Genomic DNA, 22514 nt, shown 5'->3' on the forward strand with positions numbered 1-22514 from the left:
CACTCGGTTGAAATTTGTGCCTCACATCACCCCCTTGTAACACTTCCCCAAAACATTAAACCGGTTGGTTTTTGAGCCTAACACCATCTCATTGGAATGCTTTTCTTTGGGCATGCAACTTAAGACTCGAAACTCCCCTGCACCACCCCTGTTCCCACCTAGTCCCCTCCCCCTCGGTAACTCCCTGCCCTGCTCCCAGCCAGTTTTCCCATCACTCCAACTCCATGCCCACCCACAGCCTCACTCCACCTCACTATGCCGCCCACTCTGTCCCACACTCACTCCTGCCTAAAAAATCAAGTTCCCATTCTATCAACGCCAACGCCACCCACACCAAAAAACGGAGCTCTCACTCAGTCTCTGTGCTTCCCACCCCCACAAAAGGTCCACTGTTAGGGAAGACAGTGGGGTGAAGTTTCCAAGAATGCAGAGTTAGTAACCCCTGGTGAGAAACCCTGACCAACACCAATCCTGTCCCATTGATCATGGAACTTCTGCAGAGAGTGGGATCGGACATGTGCAGTTGGTGGTGGGGGGACGGGCAGGGAAAGTGACAAAAGAGAAATGGGGGATGGAGGTGTGGTGGGGGAGGGGGATTGAGGACGAGGAGAAGGGGAAGGAGGAGAGGGGGAGACGGGAGGGGGAGACAAAAAAGGGGAAGAGTGGGAAGTCGGAGTTGGTGGAGAAAGGGGTGGAGGAGGTGGCTGGGTAAGGATTAGAGGGTGAGAGTGGGCATTAGAGGTGTGGGTGGAGAAGGGAGTGAGGGCATCAAACCTGCCCTGTTCAAAATGACTAGCCAGTCTTTGGTCTCAACGTACAATCCATCCACATGCTCAAACAGAAAAGGGCCAACAGGAAAGAAATACCTTGGTTTCAATTCTACAAAACATCTCTGGAACCTTTACCAGATTTCCAGTCATATATAGATAGGGCTTTTTAAAAAAAAACTTTTATTGAAGTATTAACAACTGTACATCATCTTCTGAAATCACAAAGTTAAGTTGCTACATATCCCGGTGTTGAAGATTTTGACTTAAACACTTCACCGACTTATCAAGTGGTTTCTAGATGACTCAGCACCAGCATTTACACATTTATGTACATTTTTGCTCAGTTTTGTGTTTACTTAAAAAAAACAAAATTTTGACACAAGCATTAGAAAAAAATTAAACCCAAAATAAGTCCTGCCAATTAGATTACCTTTGGGCTGGGATTAGGTGGGAGGGAGTTAGTGAACATTTACATAAATCGCTCATTACAGCGAAAAAAAAAGGGAAATAAATGAATCAGCAAAACATTAGCTCACCAAAACTAGAAACACATTCAAACTAACTGACTTCTCGAGTAATGTTGGTGACGAGAACCCTGGTTATAGGATTCAGATGGAGAAGGGACTGAACTACTTTACATAATGCGCCGAAAGATTGAATTCTAATAGCAACTGTCACTGAACAGCACGCACCAAACCCCAGTCTCGTTGCTACAGCATGAATCATTGATAGTGACCTCACAGCAACTTACACTGAAGGAGACAGGATTGGAAGGGGATTAAAAATAATGCAAAAAATGATAAGTCTAGGAGAATCACAAAGGTCCCTCTCCTACCATGGGCAGTGACAAAGCTACAGGAAGGGTAGAGACTTCAACTTGAGGGATGCAGGCATCAGGTTTTCGATATTGGTACCACACCAAGCTCTCTCCACAGCCACCCCCACCCCCACCCCCATATTCAAACCACAGATACACACCACATACCCATCAACCCCTCTCCCCCTGCAATATACTCACCATTGACACCTTGCTCACATACCCACCACAGACACTCTCCCTGCACCATATACCTATCACAGGCACTCCACAGGCTCCCTCCACCCATACAGCCACCACAGGCACCAGCCCCTCCATATACCTACCACCATCACCCCCATACACACCACCACCACTTGCACCACATACCCATCACACACCACACTGCAGTGTTATACATCCCCCACACTTGAACCTACCCTTCTTATACACCCAGACACACATAACCCCCCTCCCCACATATTCCCCATACACGGAGAGGGGCCCACATCCCCATACAGAGCTCAGCACCCTTCCTCCAGACCTAAATGCACCTTCCCAGAAACTTCAGTCTGAGCTGATCCTCGCTGCTCTGTGAAGCTGTATTTACTGGGACAAATCAAAATGAATACTAGTGTACCATCATTGCTTTGAAAGGGAGGAATGGAAACAGCACACATACATGTTAGTTTGGAGACACTATCCAGATCAGATTCTTGCTGTTCAAAAATTAAAATTAAAAATAACCAAGACATTTTAATATGGCAATACTGTGCCACAGGTGACCTGGGAATTAAACATATCCAGAACCAGACTATAACAGAGCCTAGGCTGTATGCATCAGATTGTGCAAAGCGGAGAAACCAGTGTTGGGGTGGGGAAAGGGTTAAAACCTGTTGGCCGACATTTACAAAATTCACATCAGAAAAGTCCACAGTCTTCATCAGTGAGATCCAAAGAATTTCTGTTTGTATTCAAGAGGCAAATTTAAGAAGAGAAAGGAAAAGTCACTCGAATCCGTTCCACTGATTCCCTGAGCTGTGTCACCAACATTGCATTTTCCAGATCGATCTCTTCAGCCCCTCTGCGTCAGAGCAGGAGGGGAGAGGGCGAGGAGAATAGGGGCTGCTCAACAACGCTGCACTTGAACCAAAAGTAGATGCTTGATGTTTTGATTGACCATGGGAGAAAATTGCAACTTTATTAAAGTTTTGCCTTTTTCTCTCTCCCCATCTTCCCCAATGCCACTCATCCATTCTTTTCCAAACCAACAAATTCGCTTCAGATTCCAGTGGCAATAAAAAAAGATTCAAACCTCTCTCAGCTTGGATGAGGAACTGGTGCCACACTCTCATTGGACTGAGAGAACATACTCAGAAGGTCACTGGACGCATCTAGGGTCAGGCGTAAAAGTTCACCCACTGTCAAATATTTACAGTACACTGTGTAATACATCCAGGATAATGAAGCACTGCTTCACTCGGAGGTTCAAAAGCTCTCGCTCTCTGTCTCTCTCACTCACACACACACACACACAGTCTCTATCAGCAGGACTATCCTGCTTTCTGTGCTCAATAGATTTACCGCTGCAGGTTAAACGAAGAAAAGGAAAGTCTTCAACACCAACCTTGGAGAAATTATAAAACTCAAAATATCTCGGATTCCATCTGGCCACCACAAGCGTTTGTTCAGAGGCAGACTTTGTAATGCTTCCAGTCGCAAGTCCTGCATTTCCCAGACAGACAAGTCTGGAAACTAGTAAACAACTAGTTAACTAGGCCTCGTTAGCTTGACGACAATGCCAAATACGTCCCTGTTCATTTTTTAAAAGCTGTGTTTTGAACCAGAGTGACTCGGTCCCCGAACTCCACAGTTTAAAGTGCCGTTCAGTCCCACCACCGTCAGTAGATGACTTCGTAAACTGTTGCTTTCTTGTCACCTGACCCTGTGACAATGTACTTGTCATCAGCGGAGATGTCACAACTTAGTACAGACGATGATTCCTTTGACTAGAGGGACAAGAAAACAGTTTTAGCACAAATGGAAGCATGAAAGAAATCAAATGACATTCCTCTTTCAAACCTTCTCAGCCAAGGTCATAGTAGTAAGCAGCGTGGGTATATCCCCACCCTTTCCACACAGCCCTTTTGGTGAGGCCAGCAAGAATGAGCCCACAAGCAGTCAATAACCTACAAGGGATTAGCAGAGCTCATTGCTGCTTTCTGCCAATGTTGGTCAACTAAACACTCTCCTAGGTGGATCAGATGTTTCTGGAAAGATCATCTACACATTCATAAATCCTCTCGGAGGGAAACAAAGGGCTACTCAACTGCAGAAGGCATCTCAGAGCAAACACAGCTCCCTGCCCTCCATCCAAAACAGAAAAGGGCAAGTGATTCCGATTGGGAAGATGGACTGTGACCATCACCAGGCCCAGGATTTCAACTGTACCCTTCATTTACAGTTTAAATGGGCTGACTGGCCTTCCACAATGCCGTAATCCCTCCTATAACCCTAGATTTGGCCTGCAGCTTCCACAATTGTATGCTGGCTGACAGCTGGAGCTTCCAAAAAGGAATTTAATTCTTTGTACAGGAAGAATTAAAACCAGTGAGCAGAGGTCAGAAATCATCCATTCAGATGATAAAGAACTAGCTCTCCTTCCTGTGGGATGGTGGGTGGGGTATGCCAGGCAGTCAATGACAGGAACGAGGAGGTGGGTCATACGGTGACACATTGAAAGATATCCACAAACAGAGGAACCCCCTTAAGCTACTGAACAGCTCCAGGTCAATGAGAGAGGAGCTCATTAATCACATACCCTGGCATTTTTCTTTTGGATGGTGGAGGTGGAGGTAACTCATGAGCATCAAAACAAGAATTGATCCCTTGTAGGATCTGCTAAACTGCTTCAAGTCAAAACGTGTGGTGCTGGAAAAGCACAGCTGGTCAGGCAGCATCCGAGGAGCAGGACAGTCAACATTTCGGGCATAAGCTCTTCATCAACATTCCTGACCAGCTGTGATTTTCCAGCACCACACGTTTGGACTCTGATCTCCAGCAACTGTGGTCCTCACTTTCTCCCTGCTTTTCTTTTTTTGAGAAAAAGAAACAAAAAAAAGAATGACAGAAGACTCATCTCTCTTCAAGAACTAAGAGAATGAAGTACACATCAGAAATTCTTTACACTTACTTGGAATATACTGGCACCATATGGTGTCCTCCAAGCATTCAGCAGGTTATCCTTACCAGTGCTGACAAACCACTTTCCTGTAAATAAACAAGTATGATTTACGTAAAGCAACAGCAAGTTTTTAAGAATCTATTATATTTATAATGATATTACAGCTGTAAATAATCAAACCAGTTTGTACCCATCAGGATGCGCTCAACAGGCATTTAAAGAGGGGGAAGGCCAGGAGGTGAGCTAGAAGGGTTTGATGGGGGCAGATATTAAAGGGATGGTGCTTCCATCTAAATGGGGAAACATATCTTGACAAGAAGCCTCCAATATAAAAAGGTCATCACCAATAGGAGCAGACCATTCGGTCCATCAGTCTCCTCTGCCATTTAATACATCATGGCCCATCTTCAACTCCATTTTCTACATCCTTTGAATTGTTGAGGGCCCATTAATCTGTCCATTTCAGCCTGAAATCTATTCAATGAAAGCACTTCCAGAACTCTGTGGTAGAGAATTCTAAAAAGATTCAATTCTTTTCCTGAGGAAATGTCTCCATATTTCATCTCGAGGCACTATTTGCGTTAGACAAGACACCAGAAAAGGCGTCAGCATGGAGCGGCTCTGTACGGTCACTACTAACCAGGTGCTTATCATGTCATTACGCCCATGTTCTACATTCCCAGCTAGGGGAAGCAGCCTTTCAGAACAGAGTCATACAGCATGGAATCAGACCCTTCTCCCCAACTCGTCTTAGATACTAGTCGAAATGGACACTCACCAAACCATCTCAAAAGTAGGTGTATGTTTCTTTAAGACTGAAACTATGCACAGTAGTCTCAAAGTTCTAAACATTCCTAGCAACTTTTCATTTTTGTAGTCCAATCCTCTTGCAATAAAGGCCAATTCACCATTTAATTTCCTAATTGTGGTGACGAGTTGCCCTCTTCCACTACAGCAATCCAGTTGGTCTGGAGTCACACATAGGCCAGACCAGGTAGGGACGGCACATTTCCTTTCCCCATGGGACACTATTGATTCTGATTGGTTTTTGTAACAAAGTGACAATAACTACATGGACACCATCATGCAGAGACTACCTCTATGTGCCAGCTTTATTGTTGGAATACAAATTCCACAAACTGTTCTGATAGGATTTTGATTCATGTCCAGACAGAATTACTCTAAATCTCTGATTTACTCATCCAGGGAGCTGAACATAATGCCATTGGCAAGCGGAGGGAACATTAGTAATTTTGCAAGGAGATTAAGCATAATGTACTATAGATTGTAAATAGCCAAGACCCTACCACAGAACCCTGTTATACTCCACTGGACACAGCCTGTCAAGCCAACAATGCCCTATTTATCCCTACTGTCTGCTTCTTATCCATTATCCAAATAGCTAATACATCATGCAAACACCATGAAATCTTATTTTGCATGGCACTTCAGTGAATTCATTTTGAAAATCCAAATATACTATATCTAGTGTTTCCCCTTTATCCACCCTAATAATTACATTCTCAAAATGAATGGTTTTGTCAAACAAACAGGAACTCTCTTATAAACCAGTTGACATGTAATAATTTTGAACACTACACTTCAGAAAGCATTGCAAATCTTTCTTAATAACAGATTCCTGTGCATTTCTGAAGACTTATGCCATGACAATTGGTCTGTAGTTTCCCCTCTTTTCTCTCTCCCTCCCTCCCTTCTTGCGGACTGGTACAACACTTGCTTCCAATCTGCTGGGGCTGCTCCAAAGTCTAGGGAAATTTGGAACTCTCAGCCAGCAGATTATCCAGCGGCTTCAGAAATCCAAGGAGGCGGCTTGTTGTTGGGGGGTGGGAGTGAGAGTGAGAGTGAGAGTGAGAGTGAGAGTGAGAGTGAGAGTGAGACAGAGGGGTGGATTTATCAGATTTTAGATTCTTGGGTTTCTCTAGTAATGTTTTTTGCTGCTTGTGCTAAAAAAACCTGAATTTCTGCCCTTGTATTAACCCCAAGACTACCTTTTATTTCTGGTGTCTAACTCATCTTCTAGAGTGAAGATAGACAAAATATTTGTTCATTACCTCTGCCATTTCCTTATTCCTTATGATTGTTCGACCTTTCCTAGCTTTTAAAGGAACAAACACTTTCTTTAGCTCTATATTGTTTAAATACTTGCAAAAGCTCTTGATGTCTGTTTTTACGTGACTGGCTAGTTCAATCTCAGCCTGTGTTTCCCCATGGTATCAACTTTTCGGTGGTTTTTCAGACACTTCCAATACTCCGATTTTGTTTTAATACTGCAAAGGCGGCAGCTCTGTTAATCTAATCACTTCTTAGTAAGTCTGAGATTAATTTTCACTGAATCTTTGTTTACCAATGGAACTATTTTTCAACATTTTAAATAACTTTTTTTATTTCTCATTTTATTCACTGTCATACCTTTCAAATCTACCGTACCCAATCAATCAACCCACATGATTTACTTCAGTTTAAGCTTGCGGTTTGTGAATCAAGTATGACATTTTCAAACTCAATGTAGAATTTATATATTACAGAGTCACAGAATCAATCAGCATGGACAGACCCAACCAGTCCGTGCCAAACATAATCCCAAACTAAACTAGTCCTACCTGCCTGCTCCTGGCTCATATCCCTCCAAACATTTCTTATTCGTGTACTTGTATAAAAATGTTTTTAAACATGGTAAATGTGGGCATAGTCACAATTTCCTCAGGAAGTTCATTCCACACATTAACCACTATGTTAAAAAAAAATTTGCCCCCATGTCTCTTTTAGATCTCTCTCCTCTTAGCTTAAACGTATGCCCCCTAGGAATAGCCACCTCCCATTAATGGTATCTAAACCTCTCACAGACATTTATGAAGTCAAAGGTCATCTCTCAACCTCCTACGCTTCAGTGAGGGAAGTCCCAGCCTTTCTTTATAACTCAAACCTTTTGCACCTGAAAACATCCTGAACCCTCTCGAGCTTTAATAAGACCTTTCCTTTAACTGGACAACTATGAAGCTGGCCTGGAAAACAATTGATGCATAGATTTGTCAATACCGAATGAATTTCATCTTTTTGGTATTATGAAATTGGTTTCTGTATGAATATATTCACATGTATAACTATATGGATATGTTATGGCCATTATTTCATGTGATGTCTCCCTGCCACATTATTTTACATTTGGGATTGTATAGTTTTACTCACCCCAGGAGACAATTCAGGAGAATAACAGTTAAGATTGCAACTTCCTACTTACCACAGTATGCAAACTTCAGTGACAGGACACAGCTCTCGTGCAAATGCAGCTGATACTTGTCAGGTTTGGTGTGATGTAGCACTTCGACATTACTGCTCTCCATCCCCACTGCTAACCACTCCCCAGTGGGGCAATAACCCAGAGAGAAGATCTGTGCAGGGGAGCAAAGATAATTCAGTGATTTCCACTATTGATAGCAGTCTACAACAGGTGAATACACAGGGCTAAAAAAAGATGTTTAAAATAAAATCGCGTCAGTGTGGTTAAGTTCTGGAAACTAGAATTAAAAAGCAGGTGATTTTTTCACAGAGAGCTTTGCAGAGGCTGCACTATGGAATCAGTCTGGTCTCCACGTTGCCAATCATCAGAGCATTGTCAAAGGCATGAAAAATATTCTCAAAGATGACCCAGGACTGAGAGGATATACATCTCAGAAGAAAAATAAAAAAGTGTTTAAACAGAATGAAGTTCAGCCTTCCCTTTTTAGGAGGACAGTAGATTGGCCTGACAAAGTCTTCAAAGATCCTGAAAAACGGGTTTGTTATGGTTGACAAGGAAAACGCTGCATGTAAAAGTATGTTTAAAAAAAAGTACTATAATCAAAAAACATGTCAATAGTGATTCTAGGTCAGCGAGCTGATCATAGAATAAGTACCCTGATTGGACCAGGCTAACAGTCCCAATCGGGGAGCCCTGGCTGACAGATCTAAACAGGAGTTTCGGAGGTTCTGTTCATCTAGAGCTAGCTCTGAGGAAGTCAGACCAGTGTCAGGTACAATGCACGTGTAAATAAAGGGTGACTCTGTGGAGTTATTTTACAATGCAGTGGAAAGACCACGAGAAATTTCATTGAACAAACTCGCTTTGAACTCACTGCTGCAGGGAAAGATTCCAGTGAATGTGTATATTGATTCAAAGGCAAGATTGATTTAATTACAAGGTTCAAACGATAGTTATTTTGGGGATTGTCTTTAAATTGGAGGGTAAAATGTAGGGGGATGGGGAAGTGTATCGTCAGACATGTTCTAAGGTCTGCCTGATGAAGCCTGGTGGTCATTCAATTATTGGAGATTGGATGGCCCAGATCAATTTACTGGGAAGAAAAGTACAGGTATTTAGGGAGACAGAGGCAGTAACCGGTGTTCCACAGTGGATAGATGGAGTCTCCAAACTCCCAATAAAGTGCTGAGAATGTCAGATTGTAAAACAATTGTGCTTCCATTATCTTGGAATTCACGGTCTCAAGGAAAATTACTCAGCATGTCTGTCTTGATACAAGGCCCATATAATTTGTGTTGCCATGCAGATGGGTTTTGTGGGGGTCGGGGACAGTTTCTAAAATATCATGGAAACTCTAGGTCAAGTCAGTCAGGATCGGAGAAGGGGGTAGCAACCACAGGCAATCTGTGATCCAGCATGCAGGGATAAAAAGATCAAATTTACAAGGAATTCAAACAGAGCTGGAAGATTTTTCTAACTTGTACTTGGAGGAGGATCTCTGGGAGAGAAACCCTCACCATGAAAGGCTGTTCTGAAATTAAAAGTTTCCTTGGCTAAGAAAGGAAAAGGAAACCTTTGGGTGCAAGGGAACAAGCTTGGCCTGTTTCCAGGAAAACTGAATAGTTATACACTCCTTTTAATTAAATATCAGTGAAACGCGTTTTCGGTTGCGTCAAATGTTTAGTCAATGGTGCTTTTAGATTAGTCTTCTGTTGCAATAAAGGTATTTAGTAGTGAAATTTTGTCATGTTTTTAAACAGGAAACTAGAATTTATTGCAAAAATGATCAGTCTTGCTGGAAATTGTAAGAAAATCTAGATAAACCTTGAAGGGTTAAGAGAGATATGCTGATGGGTAAGAGGCGGCATGGGAGTGGGTATGTCTCAGGCAAACATGCCATAGACCATTTGGATGAAGGGTCTACCTCAATGCAGTAACTCAAATGTTAAGCACAACAACAGACAGGGGCTAAACTACGCAAGGTACAAGCTCTCATTTATATGAGGTTATGTTCTCTTCATAAACCCAACATCTGTCTAAGTGCTGGAAAGCCAATGAAGTACTTTGTGAGGTGCAACTTTACACATTCCATTCCATGGTCTGATGGCACATTGTCTGCTGATGTTTCATCCAGAGCCATTTTTCTTGGTTGATTAGGTCATTGGTAGATTCCCATTGCCTTCCAACCCTTGGGACAGGGAGACAAGCTGCAAGCCAGATCAGCCAGGACAGGAACGAGAATGGAACCTGTGCCATCTGGAGTTAACCAGCCCTCTGTCAGGCAAGAGAAACAGAGGAATGGAAGGGTGGAACTACTTGTCCACGTTTCCCTTTCTTCTTCAGCCCCAAAAAGATGACAAGTGATGTGTCAGATTCACGACCACACGCAGTCATTAAGGCTAAAAGCATAGATGTATTTGAGAAGTTAGAGAAACACTTGGCGAAGGAGGGAATGGAAGGATGCCTGATAGATAAGCTGAGAAGGTGAAGCTCCGTAGGAGCACAGACACAGATAGACCAGCAGGACCATATCACCTGTTTCTGGGTTGTTAACTCAATATGGTTCAACACACAGATTGTTACTGAGGCAGTGGGAGAGGTAGATAAAAAGGTTGGTGCTTGTGTTAACTGCATTCTGACAGGTCTAACGCCCCTTGGCATCCTGGCAAACACAATGCAAAAAAAAACAAAAGGAATTGCAGGATAATGCAGGGAAGTAGAGTCCCAGAACCAACAAGAACAAATGATATCTCCTTGTTCTGTGCTTACTGAAGGATTGCTAAATGCATTTCACCAGCGTTTCAACATTAATGTGTAAAACATCAGCACCACGATAAAAGTGATGTATTGGCAGTTCCTGGTATTAACAGTAATGGGGAGGCAATCCTTTGTTGCCCAAGAATGACTGGGACAAGACAACGGTGTATTACTGAAATTACACATCAATGTGACAGCACTGTGCCAGGCTAGTGAGAACATGGATTATGAAACCATCAAACCAGGCACACTATGTACTCTGAGGAAGTTAGTGGCTACAGTTTCAAGAAATTACATTTCTACATATTTGATGGATTCTTTCAACAGTTGACAGGTTTGGAACCAACCAATATCTGTCCCCCGAAAAACAAACGAGACCAGGTTAGCCCCACTGATGGCCAGACACTCACCTGTGAGGTAAAGTCATGCTGTTGGAGCTGTCTTCCTTCTCGCAGGTCCCACGATCTCACTGTGTTGTCCAGGCCACCCGTCCATAACTTTGTGCCATCATGGGAGATGTCAATACAACTGGCACCATCTGTGTGCCCTTGAAATTGCCTAAAACCACACAAGTCATTGCTTTTTAATTACAGTTTAAAATGGAAAGAACTGTAGATGATCGAGATCAGAAACAGCCAAAAACAGAGACAGAATGCTGGAGAAGCTCAATGGGTCTGACAGTGCCTGTGAAGAGAGAAAACAGTTAACATTTTGAGTCGAACATGACGCTTCTTCAGAGCTGAAGGACTCCAGCTCTGAAGAGGAATCAGGTTGGACTCAAACCATTAACTGTTTCTCTCCCCACAGATGCTGCCAGACCCAGAGTTTCTCCAACGTTCTCTGATTTATATTGTGATCGATCAAAAAAAAAGTGGCAATTCCCCCAACCCCCCCTCCCAGCACCCCCAACACAATTTACTTCTGAAATCCTACTGCATTTATTCCTGTCCTTTTCACGATTCTCAGACCAATAGAAGACCAGCGTATTAACCTTCCAGTCACTATAGAGTGATGGAGGCACTTGGAGAAATTGAATGTTAGAATAGGACAGGCATTCGTCCTTTTGGTTTTACTCACAGACTATCACACACAGGGGGACCTTCAAGGCACAAATGACAAACCTCAAACAGTACAAAACAAGTTGTGATTTTGGAATCTCAGAATCCCTACAGAGTGAAAAAAGGCCATTCAACTCATTGAATCGGCACTGACCCTCTGAAGAGCATCCTACCCTACCTCCATAGAAGAGCAGAATCATAGAATCCCTACAATGTGGAAACAGGCCATTTGGCCCAAAATGTCCACGCTGATCCTCTGAACAGTATCCCACCCAGATCCATTCCCCTACCCTATTACTCCGCATTTACCCCTGACTAATGCACCTAACCTACACATCCCAGAACATTATGGCCAATCCACCCTAACCCGGCAGGCACTCTGCCTCTATTCCTGATGAAGGGCTTTTGCCCGAAACGTCGTTTTTTCTGCTCCTTGGATGCTGCCTGACCCGCTGTGCTCTTCCAGCACCACTCTAATCTAGAATCTGGTTTCCAGCATCTGCAGCCCTTGTTTTTACCTAATCCACCCTAACTGGCACATAGAGTCATAGAGATGTACAGCATGGAAACAGACCCTTCGGTCCAACCTGTCCATGCCGACCAGATATCCCAACCCAATCTAGTCCCACCTGCCAGCACCCAGCCCATATCCCTCCAAACTCTTCCTATTCATATACCCATCCAAACGCTTCTTAAAATGTTGCAATTGTACCAGCCTCCACCACTTCCTCTGGCAGCTCATTCCATACACATACCACCCTCTGTGAAAAAATTGCCCCTTGGTTTTTTTGTATCTTTGGATTGTGGGAGGAATCTGGAGCATCCAGAGGAATCCCACGCAGACACAGGGAGAACATGCAAACACAGACAGACTGCCGCCAGAGGCTGGAATTGAACTGGGGTCCCTATCGCTGTGAAGCAGCAGTGCTAACCACCAAGCCAGTAGCCTTACCTGACCAGTGTTTGGTTGTGTAGGTCCCAGACAGCAATGTTCCCATCGCTGCAGCAAGAGAAGCAGACTTTAGCGTCAGGGCTGATGGCCAGCGCGTAGCAGGCAGGCGCCGAAGAGGTGAGCTCAGCCTTGATCCTTGGCGTGGGGGAAGCGAGATCCCATATTGTTAGCGTGCTCGCTTCCCCTCCCACAATCAGCGTACGGCCATCCGGGAGGAGTTTGCAGGAACGGATGTAATTATCTCTGTTCTGTGAGGAAAATCAGAGCGGGGGACAGAGGGAGACAAACAACCACGTTACACAAAACAGAGGGCATCCCATCCCAACCGAAGCAAGGGTCAGCATGCACTCCTCTGCATCATGAGGTCGTGGAGTCAAGTCTGACGCCAGACAGTAAAACACTAAATTTAAACTAAATCTAGCCAATACAAGCATGAAGGTTTTGTCTGGGCAGGAAGGTATAGAGTCCAGGTCAAAGGGAGTATAAACCCAGATTAGAAGTGGAAAATGGAAACCCTCCATAACAATCAATCTGGAACTATCTTCCTTCTAAAAGAGGAACTGTTGAAGTTTAGGTATTCAAAAAAACTTCAAAACTGAAGCTGGTTAGAGTTAGGCTCAGGTAGTAAAGGCTGCAGCTGAATAGATCCCGTTAAAAGTACAGACCTGCCGGGACACTATCAGAGCTGTGTAACGGGCTGAATGGCCTCTAAGACTGACTTAGAAAAGCTGAGAGGGCTTTCCTCCAAACACTGGGTTCCTGAACTCCATAGAAATGTCCAAGTGGTTTAGTTTGCTAACTCTCATATGCTCTAATGGCTTTCCCCACGATATCTCGGGAGGTTAAATCAGTTATCATCAAACCTTAAGTTAAAGTCATTTCGAGATGCCCAAGACTATCACATTAACGGCACGGCACAGCTCAGAGGGCCAAAGGATTTTGACTATCCCAGCATTCAATAAGAGCAACATTTATTCTGTTTAGGCTCTCCTTTCAAAAACAAGAAGTTCAGTAACAATCATCTTGCAGAAAGTTAACTATCGTTCACAAAACTGATGTGGTTCAGGCCAATCAGTCCAATCTGGGTCAGCCAATTAGCTACCATCTACACCATAAAATAGAGGAAAATGAGGCCATTCACCCCACTGAATCTGCTCCACCATTCAATCATGGCTGATATGTTTCTCAATCCCCTTCTCCTGCCTTCTCCCCTTGATCCCTTACTAGTCAGGAACGCCTCTCTCTCTCTCTCTCTGTCTTAAATACACTCAATGACTTGGTCTCCACAGCCCTCTGCAGCAATGAGTTCCACAGATTACCCTCTGGCTGAAGAAATTCCTCCTCCTCTCAGTTCCAAAAGGGTCATCTCTTCAATGAGGCTGTGCCCTTGGGTCCTAGTCTCGCCTACTAGTGGAAAGATCTTCTCAACATTCACTCTGTCCAGGCCTCAGTATTCTGAGAGTTTCAAACCGGATCCTCCCTCATCTTTCTAAAGCCCCAGTGAGTACAGATCCAGAGTCCTCATACGACAAGTTCTTCATCCCTGGGATCATTCTGGTAAACCTCCTCTGGGTGACTCTTTGATGTGGGAATAATTTAAATGTTTTCTCACTCCAGTGCCCAGCTGGTAATAGCAGCTTCATGGGTGACAATCTCACCTCAAGGCTCCAGACTGTGCCTCAAGCTCTGCTCCAGAGTTTGAACAAAATCCAGGTAGATGCTTCTGTGCAGTAATCATATGAATCCCTATTGTGTGGAAGTTGGCCATTCAGCCCATCAAGTCCACACTGACCCTTCAAAGAGCATCCCACCCAGATCCACACTCCTTACCCTATCTCTGTAACTCCCGCTGCGAATCTACACAGCCTGCATGTCCCTGGATACTATGGGAAATCTAGCATGGCCAATCCAGCTAACCTGCCCATCTTTGCACTATGGGAGGTCACTCACACACACACACAGTGTGGACTCCAATCACTTAAGGTGGGAATCAAACTCAATCCCTGGCAATGTCAGGCAGCAGTGCTAACCACCAAGCCACCATGCTGCCCAGTACTCGGCCGTCCCCTCAGATGAGCATTAGACTGCCTTGCAGAGAAAGGGAGATCTCCCAGTGTCATGGCTAAAATTTATCCCTCATGGTTTTCTCACTGATGTCCCTAGGAACTTACGATGTGCAAATTGGCTGCTGTATCTCCTACATTACAACCAGCATTCAAAATAAACCAGGAGCATGAATGAATTCAGGCCCAAATAAGTAATGAAGGTGCTGACTGATCGAAGGAAATGTGAAACTAAGGGAAAGAGTGTGACTATGCAGGGGAGGGTGGAAAAGGTGTTTGGCTGCCAACTGGGGGATTGGCCGATCGAGGGAGGCAGAGAGAGAGAGCGTATGAAGAAATGAAAGCATAGAATACGCAAGTAACTAGGAACCAGGAAAACAGGAGCTCAGTGAGGAGATAAATTTCTTCAAGATTAACAAGTTTTTTAACAAAGTGTGTGCTCAACGAAATAATGTGTGTCAGAATTTAAAAGCTTTTCTTACAGTTGTGACTTTAAAGTTTAATGAGAGGAGGAGTGGTAAAGAATAACAATGAATTTTACAAAATTATATTTTGAGGGACAACAGACCCATCACCACAAATACAGAAGGTATTGTTACTACGGGAGACGACAGCACCTGAAGGAAGAGTTAGTGAAACTGAAAAATCTCTGAAAACAGAAAAAAGTTGGCTTTGACATCACTTCAAGAGCGCAAAAGAAACAAAAGTTATTTTGGTTTCAGTTCATTTCATTGACTGCAAATGTTTGGGATGTTTAGAGGTGGTGAAAAGGTGGCATATGAATGCAAGTCTTTGGAATTCCCTCCCTAAGGGCATTGGGGTCAACCCACAGCAGGTGGACTGCAGCGATTCAAGGAGGCAGCTCACCCCCACCTTCAAGGGGTAACTAGGGACGGGCAATAAACACTGGGCCCAGCCAGCAACATCAATGTCCCACAAATGAGGTTGCTCTCAGTGGTACATTCACATGTTAAGTCGCACTATACGCAGAACATGCTGACGTCTAATCCAACAACATCTGTCAGTAGGTGACCCAGATTTCTTGTGTCAAGGTGAATGCGCCCTTCTGTATAAAACATTCAGAAATCCCTGCCTTCCCCCCACCCACAAACTGCACAGCTCCTCAAAACTCTGACACATGACAAGGTGGCTCAGTAGTTAGCACTGCTGCCTCACAGCACCAGGGACCCGGGTTCAATTCCCACCTCGGGCAACTGTCTGTGTGGAGTTTGCACATTCTCCCAGTGTCTGCGTGGGTTTCCTCCAGGTGCTCTGGTTCCTCCCAAAGTCCAAAGATGTGCAGGTCAGGTGAACTGGTCATGCTTAATTACCCATAGTGTTAGGCGTAAGGGAATGGGTCTGGGTGGGTTGCTCTTCGGAGGGTCGCTGTGGACTTGTTGGGCCGAAGGGCCTGTTTCCACACTGTAGGGAATCTAATCTAATCAACTCCTGCCCACCCGACTCGGAGTTGGTCCAGCGCCTAGCTCCGTTGCACTTACAAGGCAATCTAACTGGGAGACAGGGCTCTTGCTGCCTGGTTGGCTGATGTCCCAGATTTTCACACAGCCTTTGCCTCCTGTGTACACGTGCCGCGTGGGGTTGCTGATGGTGACGGCGCACACCACTTCGCCGTGGTTCAGCGTGTTGATCTGCCGGGCGTGTCGTGGGATACCAGGCCCAATCAAGGCATCGGGGGGAAAGGGAACGGGCTGCATCTGTCCATCTGCACTCACGTGAAAGGAATACGCTCTGGGGAGGGGAGAGACACCAGAGAAATTAGATAACAGGCTTAGAAAAATGAAAAACGCGAAACATTCTCGCTTTAAACACTAAGCGCACAATAGTTCCCTTCGCACAACAGGCATTTACAAGAATCTGTCAGCATTCCAGACTGACATCTTACAGTGCAGAGGACAGCCATTGGGCCCATCGGACCAGTGCTGGCCCCTTGCTAGAACTACCCAATTAGTCCCAGTCCGCTAACCCAGTCAGTCCGTCAGTCATTTTTAATAAAATGTTTATCCAATCCTCTCATGAGATGCATTGCTGTTCCCACAGCGCCAACAGCACATCCAAGTTCCGATAACATACTACTAGGATGGTGCTGGTGCGCAGGGGAGGTTTTGGGAGGAAAAAGAAAGGAAAAAGAAAAAAAAAGAGAAAAAGAGAAAGAGAAAGAAAAAGAAAAAGGAAAAAAAACAGAACAGGTTGCTAATGCTTCTTCTACCTTACACCTATTTCCATTACTGAAAATGTGTTGCTGGAAAAGCGCAGCAGGTCAGGCAGCATCCAAGAAGCAGGAGAATCGACGTTTCGGGCATGAGCCCTTCTTCAGGAATTAGGAGAGTGTGTCAAGCAGGATGAGATAAAGGGTAGGGAGGAGGGACTTGGGGGAGGGGCGTTGGAAATGCAATAAGTGGAAGGAGGTCAAGGTGAGGGTGATAAGGTGAGGGTGATAGGCCGGAGTGGGGGTGAGGGCGGAGAGGTCAGGAAGAAGATTGCAGGTTAGGAAGGTGGTGCTATTTCCATTAGTCTCCTGCTATTTCTACAAATAGAAAACAAGTACTTCTACTTAATCCAATTGAACCAACACACATTGTTCAGCGTCTACAGTAGATCCCTTCAGAACCTTGGGTGCTCAATGGATAATAACCTCAGGTTCCACACAAACTGCAGAGGAAGTAACTCTGAATGGTTTCATCTCTCTTCCCACCTACTGGAGTTCACCATTCTCATACTGGGCTTGAAATATAGACAGCCTATAGTTTCACATAATAGCAATATTGGTATCTAGCAACTGAGTATGTACTGTAGCTGCATTAAAGACAAAATACTGCAGATGCTGGAAATCCGAAACACAAATTGCTGGAGAAACTCAGCAGGCCTGGCTGTATCTATAGAGAGAGAAAAACAGAGCTAATGTTTTGAGTTCAGTCTGAATCTTCAGTGGAACGGTTTAAAAAAAAAAGTATCATACTGACTTAAACATTAACTGTTTTTTAAATTCATTCATGGGATGTGGAGTGGGCCAGCATTAATTGCTCAGAGGGCAGTTAGGCGTCAACTATATTGCTGCAGGTTTGGAGTCACATGTGGGCCAGACCAGGCAGGAATGACAGTTTTCTTGCCTAAAAAGGGCATTAGTGAACCAGACGGTTTGTTTACAACAAACAGCAATGGTTTAATGGTCATCATTAGACTAGCTTTTCTTTTCATTCCAGATTTTGTTGAATTCAAATTTCACCATCTGCCATGGTGGGACTCAAGCTGAGCACCGGCCTTAGCGCTAGTTTGGTGACTTCGCCATGGCACGACCAGGGTGGAGGGAAAGCAAGGTCTGCAGATGCTGGAGATCAGAGGTGAGTGTGTGCTGCTGGAAAACCACAGCAGGTCAGGCAGCATCCGAGGAGCACGAGAATCGATGTTTCGGGCATAAGCCCTTCATCAGGAATGAGGTCACCATTACTCTTGGATGCTGCCTGACCTGCTGTGCTTTCCCAGCACCACACTCTCGACTCTGCACTCCCACATCCCCAACTCTCTCCACAGACCTGCTGCGTTTCTCCAGGATTCTGTGTGCTATAACTGAACCGCTCCAAAACTCCAGTTTTTACTCAAAAAACAAAGATTTATTTCTTTTATGAGCCATGAAACATCAGCAAATTAGCACTATAATCGAGCCACATTATAACACACTTCCACCATAATTCCGAAAATGCACAGCGGGATTGGAAAAACTTACGGTTTCCCTCCAGGTATTGAGGCAAGACTGGCAGGGAGTCCAGGCGCTCGCATGTGCGAATGAGGGTCAAAGCTGACCTGTTCAGAGAGATGCAATGCACAATTGAGTTTATATTCATTGACAGGCGCTGTCAATAACAGCCCACTTTTAATTCGGAGAAAATTGCAAGGAATTGTGATGAGAAAGAGTGAAGTTCATTACGTACACCTCCAAAGCTCACCATAGGAGATCGATAGGCGGCCGCTGCAGCGCTCATCTGCGGTGAGATGCTGTGGAGACCAGGGTAAGCTCCTGGACTGGTCAGTGTGCCGTTCATCTCATGGTGAGACATCATCGCAAATGGGGCATACGAGCCAGTCAGAGAGATCGGGGCACGAAGAGTCGGTGCTGGAAGCCAATAAACAAGTTCACACAAGCTGGTCAGTAACTCCTCTGGCAAGTCATAACCCGCAGCTCAGTGGTTAGCATGGCTGCCCCACAGTATCAGGGACTTTGGGCAACTGTCTGTGTGGAGTTTGGACATTCTCCCTGTGTGGGTCTCCTCCCACAGATGTGCAGGATAGATGGATTGGCCATGGGAAATGCAGGGTTACAGAGGAGACACACACACACACACACACACACACACACACACACACACTTAGATAGTACACTTTAACACGTGCAGGATAGATGGATTGGCCATGGGAAATGCAGGGTTACAGAGGACACACACACACACATTTAGATAGTACACTTTAACACAAAAGCATCCCAAATGTACAACACGGAACTAGAGCTGCCAATACACCAGGATTGGGCTGGAGTCTGCAAGATTCATAAAATTAATTTGCAGGAATCTACCACAACCAAGTTATCTGGGAGAAAGCTCATTAGCCAAGTTATAAAAACACTTCAGAAACAGATGATTCAACTACTGCTGAACTTAGACTCCTATTTGCAAAAGTAAACCTACACATACAGGCATGCACATAACATTTCCACTCATTCAGCATCTTTAAAACCTCCTTAAAAGACAATGATTTCTCTTTAAGAACTCATCCTATAATTCAACTGCAAGGCTGATTTTACATTTCAACTCTTTAGAGAAACTCCTAAAGATTCAATAGTGTTGAATCTTCCACCCAAACCACTTCACGTAGAGATGGATGTGGAGGGGTTGGTGTTGGGCTGGGGTGGACAAAGTCAGAAGTCACATGACACCAGGCTCTAGTACAACAGGTTTACTTGAGATCACCAGCTCTCGGAGCGCTGCCCCTTCTTCAGGTGAAGTGATTTACAATAGACCATGTGTCAAAATAAAGGGTCATTTCAACAGACAAACTTATTCAGCACTTATCCAGTGAACTGGAGAATAGGGGAAAATGTTGCCACCTTATATTAGGGTAGTTCCTACTTTATGCTGAGAGTCTAAACTCCAAAATAAACATGTCAGGCAAAATTCACTGAAAACAAAATGGCCTAATTTCTATAAAGTCGAGTTCACAGGAGCCTGTCCATTTGTGTCTAAGAAATTTAAACAATACAAGGTTTAAAAACAATAACGGTCTTATATGGGAAAGAGAGGATGATATATGGTCTCTTTACTCTGCTATTCAAAAGAGATGATAGTTAATCCATGACCAAACTCTTGTAGACTTGCCTTTGGCTTATCCTCTTTAATAACCTTAACGATATTTACCCATTTGAGACAGACCATCAATAATTGAATTGATTGTTCTTCATGGGAGTGTTCCAAACCTCTACCACGCTTTGCATGCAGAAGAGTTTTCCCAATTGCACACAGCACCAATCTCAAACCACCCCAACATTTCCCCTTTGATCAAATCACCCCATAACTTTCTAGAATCCAGGAAAAACCACCCTGGTTTGAGATTTCTCCTTGTAATTTAACCCTGGAGTCCATTCTCATCAGCCATTACTACATTATCACTTCCAGACACAAACCATGTGTAAAGCATTGCCCCTCCTGTTAAAGGTCAATTTGGGTTGTGGTGCCATGTGGCACTCAGTTGATTTTGTTTTTATTTTAGTGGACATATGGGGGATGCGGGGGGGGGGGGGGCTTCACTGACAATGCCAACGTTTATTGCTAGTCCCTAGCTGCCTTTGAGAAATTGGGGGTGAGGTGCCTTCCTGAGCAGCTGCAGTCCATGTGCTGAAGGTAGAACCACAATGCGGATAAGGAGTTTCAGCAATACTGACCCAGCCACACTGAAGGAATAGTGATGGATTGCCAAGTCAGGATGGTGAGGGGCTTGGCGGGGAGCCTGCAGCCGGTGGTGTTCCATTGCACCTGCTGCACGTCTCCTTCTAGATGGAAGGGGTCATGGATTTGGAAAGTGCTGTCTAATGAGCCTTGGTGATTTTCTGAATTGCATCTTGTGGATGGTACACACAATCATACACGTTGTTAGATGGTCGTGATTTTTCCGTGACCATCAACGATGGAACACAAACCAAACCCAAGACCTTCGCGTATTAATAAACATAACAAGAATCAGAAACAGAGTTGGAGACAGTTACCTAGCGAGTCCACACTTGGGGGTTTCCCTGCTCTCAGTCCTGGTGTTGAACTGGTACCGGGAGTCGGGGCGTCATTCCGTGGGGTTGGCGTATTTGACTTCAGCCCGGGAGTCGATGATTTATCATTCTGAAAGAAAAAACGAAAAATGATCAGAGGCTATCTGACCGAGCGAAACAAAGAACTACAGACCGTACAGATTGCAAATGCTGGAAGTCAGAGTCAGTAGATGTGGAGCTGGAAGAGCACAGCAGGTCAGGCAGCATCCAAGAAATAGGAACCTCAATGTTTCAGGCTGAAACCCTTCATCAGGGTCTTGGTCCCAAACATTAAGTCTTCTGTTCCTCCGACGCTGCCTGGCCTGCTGTGCCCTTCCAGCTTCACATCTACTGACTCGGCACAAAACAAAAGTATTTCTACTGAAATCAGTTATACAGCACAGAAACAGACCCTTCAGTCTAACCAGTCCATGAGCACGTTCCCAAACTAAACTAGTCCCACCTGCCTGTATCTGGCCCATTTCCTTCCAAACCTTTCCTAATCATGGACTTATCCAAATGCCTTTTAAGTGCTGTAACCATACCCGCATCCACCACTTCCTCTGTCAGTTCCTTTGACATGCAAACCACTTTGTGTAAAAAGAGTTGCCCCTCATGTTCTTTTTAAAATCTTTCCCCTCTCACCTTTAAAAACATGCTCCTAGTCTTGAAATCTCCCCCGGAACGAGGGTTTGAGTTACACAGAGAGGCTGGAACTTTTCTCACTGCAGCGTTAGAAGGCGGAGGGCTGACCTTATATAGAGGTTTATACGGTCACGAGGAGCATAGATAAGGTGTTCCACGTCCTTAGAATGGTCCAAGGATTTCACAGCTAAATAAGTTCGAGACATTAAAGATTGCCTTGGAAGGTTGTGGGTCAGTGGGAGACATTGATTTCTCCACTGAATGGTGTTTAGTGGGATTTTTACAAAACCCTTTACTGTATCAGTCACTTATGCAACACTGAGCTCACCCCAGAATTACTCAGATATGCCGCAATCACAAGACAGGTTTACTACACCCCGTGTAAGTGCCAAATAGAAAAATGTTCAGCTGATCATATGCCATTCTGAGTACTTGGAGGGAGTTTGATTCTAACTTTCATCCTCCAAACATAACGGATTTTGTGTTTTGAGAAAAGCTAACATCAGTCACAGAGAAGCAGCAAATTACAACTGGCACATGGCCCAGATCAGACCATTTTGTAGGACTGGTCTTTACTCCATTCTAACCCCCTCTCACTACATCAACAGACCCTTCATTTTTAACCAACCTGGTCTGGGAAAGTGACTATTGAACCCAGGCCTCCTGGCTCATATCAGGACACTACCACTGTGCCACTAGATCCCTAATGGGTCCTTTTGTAGCTTG

General features: G+C 44.5%; 1 protein-coding gene across 18 annotated transcripts in view; it reads right to left on the reverse strand.

Moving 5' to 3' along the window:
• Positions 1-933: 933 nt before the first annotated feature.
• LOC122540892 (transducin-like enhancer protein 3) overlaps positions 934-22514 on the reverse strand; it is a 73826-nt gene continuing 52245 nt past the window's right edge. For 13 of the 18 annotated variants that reach the window (XM_043677155.1, XM_043677154.1, XM_043677151.1 and 10 more), the window contains 9 exons: positions 21108-21234; positions 18787-18968; positions 18582-18658; positions 16339-16588; positions 12777-13024; positions 11177-11324; positions 8010-8160; positions 4760-4836; positions 934-3575 (listed from right to left, as the gene is read on the reverse strand). In XM_043677155.1, coding sequence (XP_043533090.1) covers positions 3468-3575; positions 4760-4836; positions 8010-8160; positions 11177-11324; positions 12777-13024; positions 16339-16588; positions 18582-18658; positions 18787-18968; positions 21108-21234 — 1368 coding nt within the window. In that variant the 3' untranslated portion in view covers positions 934-3467. The remainder of the gene's footprint in view (positions 3576-4759; positions 4837-8009; positions 8161-11176; positions 11325-12776; positions 13025-16338; positions 16589-18581; positions 18659-18786; positions 18969-21107; positions 21235-22514) is intronic. The other 5 variants (XM_043677158.1, XM_043677156.1, XM_043677157.1 and 2 more) reach the window with 1 other exon arrangement.

The sequence above is a fragment of the Chiloscyllium plagiosum genome, chromosome 36 (assembly GCF_004010195.1).
Source record: "Chiloscyllium plagiosum isolate BGI_BamShark_2017 chromosome 36, ASM401019v2, whole genome shotgun sequence".
In the NCBI taxonomy this organism is placed as follows: Eukaryota; Metazoa; Chordata; class Chondrichthyes; order Orectolobiformes; family Hemiscylliidae; genus Chiloscyllium; species Chiloscyllium plagiosum.